This window comes from Kogia breviceps, chromosome 8 (assembly GCF_026419965.1).
Source record: "Kogia breviceps isolate mKogBre1 chromosome 8, mKogBre1 haplotype 1, whole genome shotgun sequence".
Lineage (NCBI taxonomy): Eukaryota > Metazoa > Chordata > Mammalia > Artiodactyla > Physeteridae > Kogia > Kogia breviceps.
In genome coordinates, this window is record NC_081317.1 from 114,902,211 (window position 1) to 114,914,508 (window position 12,298).

Below are 12,298 nucleotides of genomic sequence, written 5' to 3' on the forward strand. Positions count from 1 at the left end.
ATATTAATACTAATCCTTCTTAAAATCTTCAAAAATATGGAAGAGGGAATACTGTGAAACTCATTTTATGAGGTCATCATCACCCAGATACCAAAGCCAGATAAACACACCATAAGAAACACAAGTAAATAAAACAAAGGAAAACTACAGGCCAATAAACTTGATTAACTTCAATGAAAAAAATTATCAATAAAATACTAGCAAAACCAAATTCAATAGCACATCAAAAGGAATATACACAATGACTAAATGGGCTTTATCCCCAAAATACAAGGAAGATTTAAATCAGTCACTGTGATACACCACTTTAACAGAAGGTAAGATAAAAATCAACATGATCATCTCAACAGACGCAGAAAAGAAATCTAACAGAATTCAACATCTGTTCATGATAAAAGCTCTCAACAAATTAGTTATAGAATGAAATTGCCTCAACACAATAAAGGCTGTATGTGAAAAGCCCACAGTGAATGTCATAATCAACCAGGAAAAACATAAAGCTTTTTCTCCACAATCTGGTACAAGGCAAGGAGGCCCACTCTTGCTATTTCTTTTCCAAACAACACTGGAAGTCCTAGCCAGAGCAATTAGATAAGAAAAATAAATAAAATCCATCCAAATAGAAAAGTAAGTAACAGTACCTCTGCTTGAAGATGACATCATCATATATGCAGAAAAACCTAAAGACAAAAATAAAAATAAACTGTTAGAACTCATTAAAAAATTCAGTAAATTTATAATACACCAAGTCAACAAACAAAAAGCAGTGGCTTTTCTATAAACAAACAATAAACTATCCAATAAGGAAATTAAGAATACAATCCCAGACAATAGCAACAAAAATAATACTTAACAAAAAAACTTAGCCAGAGATAAAAGACTTGTACACTAAATATGACAAAACATTGAGGAAGGCAGTTAAAGAAGACAAATAAATAGAAAGACATTCCTTGTGCATGGATTAGAAAACTTAATATTGTTAAAATATCCATACTACATGAAGCGATCTACAAAATCAATGCATCTGCAACCAAAATCCTAATTACAGTTTTTATAGGCATAGATAAACAAACCTAAAATTCATATGGAAGCACAAAAGATCTCGTGTAGCCAAACAACTTTGAGGAAGAAAAACAAAGCTGGAGCCAGACATCACACTCTTAATTTCAAAATATATTACAAAGGTACAGTAATCAAAAGAGTATGACACTGGCAATGACTTTTTTTTGGAAATGACACCCAAATTACAGGCAAAAAAAGCAAAAACAGATGAGTGGCACTGCACCAGATTAAAAGGTTTCTGTACAGTAAATGAAACAGTCAACAGAGTGAAAAGGTAACAAATGAAAAAGGAGAAAATATCTGCAAACTGTATATCTGAGGGGGGCTTACTATCTAAACTGTATAAAGAACTCATACAACTCAATGGCAAGAAATAATCCAACTAAAAAAAAATGGGCAAAGGACCTGAGACATACCTCAAAAGAACACATTATAGATGGCCAACGGGTGTATAAAATTTTCTAAAAGTTCAACATCACTAATAATCAGGAAAATGCAAATCAAAACCAAAATAAGATATCATCTCACACCTGTTAGAATGCCTGTCATCAAAAAGACAAGTAATAACAAATCATGGTGAGGATGTGGAGAAAAGGGAAAACTTTTCTCAAAAATATTAAAAATAAAACTACCATATGATTCAGCAATATCATTTCTGGGGACAGGCCCAAAAGAAATGAAATCAGTGTCTCTAAAAGGTATCATCACTCCCATGTTCATTGTACCATTACTCACAATAACTAAAATATGAAAATAAAGTAATGGACTACTACTCAGCTTTAAAAAAGAATGAAAATCATTCCACTTGTGAAAACATTGATGACCCCAGTGAACATTATGTTAAGTAACATCAACCAGGCACAGAAAGACAAATACAGCATGAACTCACTTATATGTGGAATCTAAAAAAGTTTAACTTATAGAAGCTGAGAGTAGAATAATAGTTGTCAGAAGCTGGGGGTTAGAAGATGGGGAGATGTTAGTCAAAGGCTACAAAGTTCCAGTTATATGGGATGAATAAGTCCTGGAGATCTAACCTGCAGAATGGTTATTATAGTTAAGAGTATTGTATTGCATATTTGAAATTTTCTAAGAAACTGGATCTTAAATATGCTTACTACAAAATAAAACTATGTGAGGGGATGGAAGTGTTAATTAGCTTGACTGTAGTAATTATTTCACAATATATATACACATAACCAAACAACATGTTGTAACTTTAAATACATACAATTTTTATTTGACCAAAAAAAAAAAAATTTAAAGACCCTTAAAGGAGTCTCCATTCCAATGGCACTATAATGTTACATTACCTCCATACGTATAAAAGAGGATCGATTAGCAAAAATATATTAGAAATTATTTTTCTGTTGGGGAAATAATGTTCACAGATGTGTTGATTGCTTAAAAACATACCCAGTTATTGTCTTATAGAATAAAATATGTGAACAGAAGGTACTTTAGAGATCATCTGGTCCAAAACCTTATATTACAGAAAAGAATTTGAAGCAAGAAGAAAATAAATAGCTCATGTCAATGTCAAACCAATTAAAAGTAAAACCAGGACTACACGGGGTACTAACTGACAAGACATGTTTTGGATTTAGTTAGACTTGGATTAATATCACATTTTGGCCACTCAAGGTTTGTGCCAAGTTACTTAAATTTATGGTGCTTCAGTTTTCTCAAGTTGTAAAACATAAATGATACTAACCTATTTGGGATGTTGTAAGGATAAAATATAATTTAAAAGCATTTAATGTATGCTATTGTTTTTGAAATATCCTAACAAGCTAAGAAATTGAATTAATTAAATAAAAACTTAGTTTTATATTTTATTTCAATCAAACATCAAACACAATGAATCAATTTAGGTTCAGCAAATTTTAAGTAAGAAAAATCTGAACTAAAAAGTGCTTTATAATTTATGTCTATAAATTTTTATTTTATGTTTTTAATAATTCATGTAAATTTATTAGAAAAAATTGAATTTCAGAGCTAATAAGTTGTTTGTCCTAGTCTTTTTTTTTTTAATTAATTAATTAATTTATTTATGGCTGTGTTGGGTCTTCGTTTCTGTGTGAGGGCTTTCTCTAGTTGTGGCAAGCGGGGGCCACTCTTCATCACGGTGCACGGACCTCTCACTATCGCGGCCTCTCTTGTTGCGGAGCACAGGCTCCAGACGCGCAGGCTCAGTAGTTGTGGCTCACGGGCCCTGGTTCTCCGCGGCATGTGGGATCTTCCCAGACTGGGGCTCGAACCCTTATCCGCTGCATTGGCAGGCAGATTCTCAACCACTGCGCCACCAGGGAAGCCCCCTGTCCTAGTCTTAAAGCTAATAACTGAAAGGAAAGGAATAAAGACGCAGATGTAGAGAATGGACTTGAGGAGATGGGGAGGGCGAAGGGTAACCTGGGACAAAGTGAGAGAGTGGCATGGACATATATACACTACCAAACGTAAAATAGATAGATAGTGGGAAGCAGCTGCATAGCACAGGGAGATCAGCTCGGTGCTTTGTGACCACCTAGAAGGGTGGGAGGGATACGCAAGAGGGAGGGGATATGGGGATATATGTATACGTGTAGCCAATCCACTTTGTTATAAAGCAGACACTAACACACCATTGTAAAGCAATTATAGTTAGTAAAGATGTTAATAAAAGAAAAAAAATCTAATAACTGGAGGAACAGGCAGTGATCCTAAGTCTTTCAGACTCTTAAGTGCTACATAAAATATTAAACAGCCTCTGTGTTAGAATAAAGACAGGCAAAAGGCACCATGGTGATCACAGATACACAGCTGTTATTTAAACAAAGAAAGAGCACCAGAAAGCCATGATTTTAGAGCTAACACATTTCACATTCTGCTTTGGATGTACTACAGACATCTGTACCCTGTTCTCCAAAACAATAGTGACCAAAGATAAAAAGAAAATTCACTTCCTCCACACTACATAATACTTACTATACATTGCCTAAGGAGATTCACTTTTTTCCTATATAAATAATAAAACTGTCAAAGAATCTTAAAAAATCATAAAGGCCACTGGTTTTGAAGTATAAATACTGAGTTTTATACTAAACATGAAAGCAAATATGACTGAATCATTAATCTGAATAACATTTCAAAAGAACATTTAATCTATCACCGGCCTCAAGAAAGAACTTCACCGAAACTATTTCTGTGAGATGTTAAATACCTCAAGAGAAATACTAACGTCCCAAATATTTCAGAATTTTATTGAACCTATAAAAGACTACACAAAATATATTGTATATGAATCCTAGTCTGCCAACTCAAGTGTATAGGAATGTGAACCTTTTTTTCTATAATTTAATCTTTATGTCCAGACCAAACCTATTGCTATCAGTAACTTTTCCCAGAATTGTGAACTGATTAGAGCAAAGGCATTTGGGCTTGGGGGTGGGATCTGAACCTGGGCCACCAGACTGAACAGGAATTGGCTAAGGTGCTAATGTTATTGGGTGGCACGACATTTTTGTTTCCATGGTTCTCTGTGTTTTCACTCAGTTACTTCACTCTCTGATCCTGTCAGAACAGAAACAGCACAGTCATCTTCTATCTGGGGTCTTGTCTCTTCTCAGCCACCAGAGCAGAAAGCAGTCTCTCTTCAGTAGATGTGACTGCATCAGACAATATTACCAAGATTGAATCTGTTTCCTTTAACATCTCAGATAAGCTTTTCTCTAATTTGGATTAATCCTAGGCAGATGCTTTCTCGATTATCTTCACTGAACTTATCATGGTGAAGAGAAAAATTCTCTAGTTTTTCTTCTGCCAGCTTTACTGGGGTATAATTGTCAAATAAAAATTACACATATTTACATTTTACAACGTTTTGATAATGTATATACTGTGAAATTATTACCACAATGAAGCTAATTAACATATCCATCACCTCACATAGTGATTTTTTTTTGGTGTGGTAGAACATTTAAGATCTACTTTCACAGCAAATTTAAGGTGTGCAATATAGTATTATTAACTGTAGTCCCCATTCTATACACTAAATCTCCAGAATTTATCCAACCTACATAACTGAAAAGATGAGATTGAAATACATGAAATACAGACAAAAAATAGAAAACATCAATGAAACTAAGAGCTGGTTCTTTGAAAAGATAAACAAAATTAGATTGATAAACCTTTAGCTAGACTCACTGAGAGAGAGAACCCAAATACAAATAAATAAAATCATAAATGAGTTAAAACAACAGAAATACAAAGAATCTTAAGAGATTACTAAAAATAATTATATGCCAAAAAATTTAAAAACCTAGAAGAAATGGATAAATTCCTAGAAACATATAATCTTCAATACTGAATCAGGAAGAAATAGAAAATCTGAAGAGACTGATTAGTAGTTATGAAATACACTTGGTAATCAAAAATCTTCCAATGAACAAAAGTCCAATACCAGACAGCTTCACAGGTGAATTCCACCAAATATTTAAAGAAGAGTTAATACCTAGTCTCTCAAACTGTTCCAAAAATTTGAAGAGAAAGTAACACTTACAAACTCATTTCACAAGGCCAGCATTACCTTGATACCAAAACTAGATAAAGAAATAGAAAAAATAAAATTACAGGCAATATCCTTGATGAATGCAAAATTCTCAACAAAATATTAGCAAACTGAATTCAACAGCACATTAAAAGGATCATACTTCATGATCAAGTGGAATTTATTCCAGCGATGCAAGGATGATTCAATATCTGTAAATAAATCAACATGATACACCATGGAACACCATATGAACAAAACAAAGGATAAAATTTTATGATCATCTCGATAGACGCAGAAAAAACATATGACAAAATTCAACATCCATTTATGATAAAAACTCTCAACTAAATGGGTATAGAGAGAACAAACCTCAACATAACAAAGGCCAAATATGATAAATCCACAGCTAGCATCATATTCAATGGTGAAAATCTGAAAGCTTTTCCTCTAAGTTTGGGAACAAACAAGGATGACCATTATTGTCAGACCTAAAACCATAAAATTCCAAGAAGAAAACACAGGCAGTACACTCTTTGACATAATTCTTAGTAATATTTTTTTGGATCTATCTCCTCAAACAAGGGCACCAAAAGCAAAAATAAACAAACAGGACTACAGCAAAATAATCTAAAAAGTTTTTTGCACAGAGAAAACCATCAACAAAACAAAGAACAGGCAACCTACAAATGGTAGAATATGTTAGCAAATGATATATTCAACAAGTTAATACGCAAAGTATATAAAGCACTTACACTACTCAATATCAAAACAAAAAATAATCTGATATAAAAACGGGCAGAGAACTCAAACATTTTTACAAGGAAGATACAGATGGCCAACAGATATAAAAGATGCTCTACATCACTAATCATCGGGGAAATGCAAACCACAAAAACAATGAGATAACACCTCACACCTGTCAGAATGGCCATCATCCAGAGGACAGGAAATAACTGTTGGCAAGGATCTGGAGAAAAGTTTCACTGTTTGTGAGAAGGTAAATCGGTGCAGCCACTGTGGAAATCAGTATGGAGGTTCTTCAAAAAATTAAAAATTTACCAACCATATGATTCAGCAATTCCACTTCTGGTTATTTATCTGAAGAAAATGAAAACACTAACTTGAAAAGATATACACAGCCCTATGTTCATTGCAGCATTTTTTTTTTTTTACAATAGCCAAGATATGGCAGCAACCTAAGTGTCCACATAGAGATAAAAAACCTGTGGTATATACGTATATAATAAAATATCACTCAGCCTTAAAAAGAATAAAATCTTGCTATTTGCAACAACATGGATGGAAATGGAGGATATTATGCTAAGTGAAATAAGTCAGAGAAAGACACCATACAATTTCAATTATACGTGGAATCTAAGAAAACAAAACAAACGAACAAACAAAACTACACAGAAGCAGACTCATAGATACAGAGACTAAATTGATGGTTGCCAGACAGGAGGAAGAAGTAGGGGTTGTGTTAAATAGGTGAAGGGGATTAAATGGTACAAACTTCAAGTATAAAAAATAATAACAAATAAGTCACAAGGATGTAATGTACAGCACAGGGAATGTAGTCAATACTATTGCAATAACTTTTATGGTATAGATGGTTACTAGATTTATCATGGTAATCAGTTTGTAAGGTACACAAATGTCAAATCACTATATTGTACACCTGAAACTAATATAATATTGTATGTCAACTGTACATCAATTTAAAAAAAACACTATCCAATGCCTCTATTTTATAATAGAAATACTTTCACTTCATGAATGGTGTTATGGCTTTCTTTATGTGTCTGTCTCTGCCTTTCTTTCTCTCTTTCCATCAATCTGTCTCTCTCCGTCTCTCTATGTCTTTTCTCTCTCAATCTCTCTCTCCATAACACTGACATACACATTCACAGCCAAAGAGAATCATGCAATTATTTAAAATGAAGTGATTGTCTTCTAATTGTGAATTATTTTTCAGTCTGAATAATGTCAAATTGTTCAACACTGCAAAACCTGTATATTTGTTTGGATATGAGCAAAAACAAAGGTGAGACAAAATTTAAATTCCTTATTTCACATTTGGTTGCAGACTTACAGGATAATGTTATGTTTTAGAAATAACTTCTTTGTAATTGATGTCAGATGCAAGAATGGATTCACAAAAGGCAAAATAAAATAAAGCAATTCTTTTCAATGTGATTTATTTTTGTTCCTGTGGCTGAAGAAAGAACAAATGTTACTTAGCCAATAGTTCAGCAAGTACCCTGGGGTATATACTTAATGAAGTAAATCTCACTTAAGGTTTGGGCCTAGAAAAATGGGGCAAACATTATGTCCTTTCAGAAAAACTCATCAATAGCTTTGTCAGCCTCTTCTCTGAAGTATACAAGTGACAAATGATTGAAACTTAAAGGTGAAAATAAATTGTTCCAGGAGAAAAATCCCTTAAAAGAATGTGCAATTGTCTTCAAATAATCTCAAAAATTTGTTTACAAAGAAAAAAAGAGACTTACATATTTATGTACAAATGTGTTTCTAACTTTTGGAAATTTTTCTGAAACAAATATTTGAAATGAATAGGCTAAGAATAAACTATAAAGATATTTTTAGTAGCACTGTATATTTTTTATACAAACAATATGTCTAGATCTAGGTAACTGCTAAGATAAGTTAGATCCCATCCAAATAATGAAATATATTAATTCAATGAAAAATATGGTTTATAAATATTTATTGGACTAAAAGAAGTTTGTATTATCTTGTTATATGTACGTTTAAATGTACTAGTTATGAACTTGAAGCCAATTTTGTCATAAGAAATATTTGTCTGAGTGAATGTTTGTATGCATAGGAAAAAGCATTATGCACCAAATTATTAATAACAATTTTCCCTAGATGGATGGACTAAAGGCTATTTTTCTTCATTAAGTATTCTTTATTTCTTCCTCATGTTTGAGGTATAATAAAAGTTAATGGAGTCACAGACTAAGTTGGGCCTTATAATAAAATACCATTAGCACTCCCTCAAAGTCTTATTTTGAAGGCACAAAACCCTAGTGAAATACAAAATGTTCTTTACATAAACTGGGTGTTGGTGCTTAAAATCATATCATTGACTTTTCATTCTTTTGAGCATTTAAAATCCCCCATTAACCCTCAGGAGTGTATAGCTACTAACGAAGTAAAATATAATATGGGACTATAGGAATTAGGGTCTCAGGAAATAGACAAGATGTATAGAAATGAGACAGAGAAAAAGACAAACTTCATTTTTCTCCCATTTTTTTCTTAGGCCTTGCAATGACAAAAATCACTGCTAAAATTTACCTCGTGTCTATTTGTCATAGAGCACCATAAAATAGGCATGATATCCATACAGATAACATTTCAACTCAATTTAAAAATGAATAATTTATATTTCTAAGCAAAGTTTAGAAGTGCTTTTCAATTGGAAGCTTCAATATAAAGCTATGATTCTCAAAGATTTAAAAGGTGAATAAGACTTCACTAGGCAAATATCAAAACAATCAACTTTTTTTTCTTTGTTGACACAGTGAGATTGAAAGATTTTCTTTTTCTCCCTCTTTTTTTTTTTTTTTTTTTTTACAATTTATTTAAACTAAAAACAAAAAAAATTCACCCATTTGTCCACCCCTTGCCTCAGGCAACCACCAATCTGTTCCTGTTCTCTGTATCTATGGGTTTGTATCTATATTATAAACATATTTTTAAAATGTATTTTTAGATTCCATATATAAAATAGATCATCCAGCATTTGTCTTTCTCTGACTCGTTTCACTTACCATAAGGCCAATGAATGGACTTTTACCAAATGTCCATCCATGTTGTCACAAATGACATAATTTCATTCCAAATAAATAATGAAATGACTGAATAACATTCCACTGTGTGTGTGTGTATGTGTGTATAATTCAATTTATTTATCCATTCATCCACTGATGAACACTTAGACTGTTTCCATATCTTCGGTAATGTACATAATGCTGAAATGAACTAGGGAGTGCATATATATTTTCAAGTTAGTGTTTTTTGTTTTCTTTTAATAAATACCCAGAAGTGGAACTGCTGGATCGTATGGCAGTTCTATTTTAAATTTTTGAGGAACCTCCATATTGATTTCCATAGTGGCAGCACCAATTTACCTTCCCAGCTCTTGCACAACCATTCCTTTTCCTCCAAATCCTCACCGACATGTTATTTCTAGTCTTTTTGATAATAGCCAGTCTAACAGGTGTGAGGTGATAGCTCATTGTGGTTTTGATTTTATTTTCCTGATGTTTAATGATGTAGAGAATCTTTCATGTACCTATTGGCCATCTGTATGTCTTCTTTGAAAAAATGTCTATTTAGATCTTCTCCCAATTTATTAACTTAAACTTTAAAGTTTTATAACTTTAATATATGTTGGATACTAACTTCTTATCAGATAAATGGTTTGAAAATGTTTTCTCCCATTCACTAGGTTGCCTTTTCATTCTGTTGACAGTTTCCTTCGCTGTGCAGAAGTTTTGAGGTTTTTTGTGTGTTTTGTTTGTTTTGTTTTTGTTTTTAGTTTGATATAGCCCACTTGCTTATTTTTGCTTTCGTTGCTTTTGCTTCTGGTATCAGATTCAAAAAGTCATCTCGAAGACCTATGTCAAGGAGTTAACTGCCTATATTTTCTCCTAGGAGTTTTATAGCTTCTGGTCTTATGTTCAAGTCTTTAATTCATTTTTAATGTTTGTGAGTAGTGTAAGGTAGTAGTCCAGTTTTATTCTTTTGATTGTGGCTGTCCAGTTTTCCCAACTGTATTTATTTAAGAGACTGTCTTTTCCTAATTGTATATTCTTACCTACTTTGTCATAAATTAGCTAAGGATGAATGAGTGTATTTTTTTCTGGGCTCTCTGTTCTTTCCCATTGATCTATGTGTCTGCTTTTCTGCCAACACCACACTGTTTTAAATACTACAGCTTTGTAATACAGTTTGAAATCAGGGAGCATGATACCTCCAGCTTTGTGAGAGGACATCTTCTTACTGCAATATAAGTGCATGTGCTCATCGAGGAAGGTCTATGAGACACTGATGTTCAAAACATCAATCCTTATACCTTTCAAAAATATATATGTTTTTCATTAAAATCAACTTACATTATCTAGAAATGCATTTGCTATTATTGACATTTTAAAGTATTTCTTGTGTGGAAGGACCACATTTGAAGGTTGTATTGAAATATTTATCATGAAGTAAACTATTTATTTTTATGGATTTTATTTTCCCAATCATTTCCATGTAGTTAACTAGGTTTTACCATTCAGCTTCAAAAAGTTGTTCAGGTTGACTGCCTCTACACTGTTATCTACATTTGCTATATCTATATATCATATCTAGATATGGGCGGAGATAGTTAGTTTTGTCAGAAAATGACAAAATTGGAAATAAAACCAAGTCTGAAATATTTTTAAAAATAGGTTTTGAGTTCCCAAAGTGTCTCATTTACAGGAAAGAAATATATTTAGTGAACTGGAATGTCTGAGCTAAAGTGAATTTACAAGGTTACATGTCTGACAACTTATGCTATATACAATAGACTCAGCAACAAAATTAATTTTCTACTTATTCTCAATAACTACATATCCAATTTAAATGTAACATGTTAAACTGAATATCTACATGTCCATTTGCAGATCTAATACCTCAGCTTGATATTTTAAGATAATTCCCTTTGGAATAAAATTTCATATGTTCAGTAATGTGTACACAATAGAAATTAATAAATGCAGCATTAGAATTGCTTGCCTACTATTCTAAGTAGCTCCAGAAAGAAACAAAGAAGAAATAAAGGAATGAAGAAAGAAGAGAAAAAGAATGAAAGGAAGGGGGAGAAGGTAGGACCTCCAAATATCATGCTATTTAAGAAAATGTTTAATTTAAATGATTGAAGTATCATGGATTAATATAAGACACTGGACAGTCAATTGGTTAAAAAGTTGGAGAAAATGAATAAGAATTCTGATGGAAAATGTTAGTAAATTCCATTATTTAAAAGCTTTAATTTATATAACTCTTCAGATTGAAATATATTGAAAGTGTCCACTAGTTAGAAAGATTGTCTCTTTGAGCAAACTCTAGTTAGGCTCTCCTGAACTTTCTTTTTCATCTAGCCCTCAACTTTTGTGTTTATCTCTTCATTGTCCAATTCTAGCAAGAATTCTGTCAAGTTGGTTTAGTCAGAATCCTTCATCCTCAATATCTGATCACTCTTGACATCTGATCAGGTCCCTTATGCTCCAACATCTCCCAGGTGATGTCTGTCACCCCAGACTGCCTACAGCAAGGATTCCGTTAGGTGAGTTTAGCCAGAGTTCTTCCTTACTCCTGATGTTTCCTCTTAGTAATTTTCCATCCAGGGCCCCCACACCCGTTCATTGGTTATAAATTCCCACTTTTCCTTGTTGTATTTGGAGTTGAGTTCAATCTCTCTCCTGCACTACAAATTGCAGTGGTCTCTACACCTATGGTGATGGTCCTGAATAAAGTCTGCTTTACCATTCATTAACAAGTACCAAAATGAAAACTTTTTTCTTTAACAGTTAAGGTGCCATGACTTGGATTGGATCAGATTCATCACTGAATCCCTGAATCTGTCATCCAGCACACTCATTGTGTGCCTTTGCAGCCTATGTCTTCATTCCACAAACTGATCAG

General features: G+C 32.8%; 1 protein-coding gene across 1 annotated transcript in view; it reads right to left on the minus strand.

Annotated features, from left to right (window-relative positions):
- The window catches only part of GALNTL6 (polypeptide N-acetylgalactosaminyltransferase like 6), a 1,725,164-nt gene that overhangs the window by 1,625,545 nt on the left and 87,321 nt on the right, over nt 1–12,298 (minus strand). The window contains exon 2 of the mRNA XM_067040058.1: nt 642–680. Coding sequence (XP_066896159.1) covers nt 642–666 — 25 coding nt within the window. The 5' untranslated portion in view covers nt 667–680. The remainder of the gene's footprint in view (nt 1–641; nt 681–12,298) is intronic.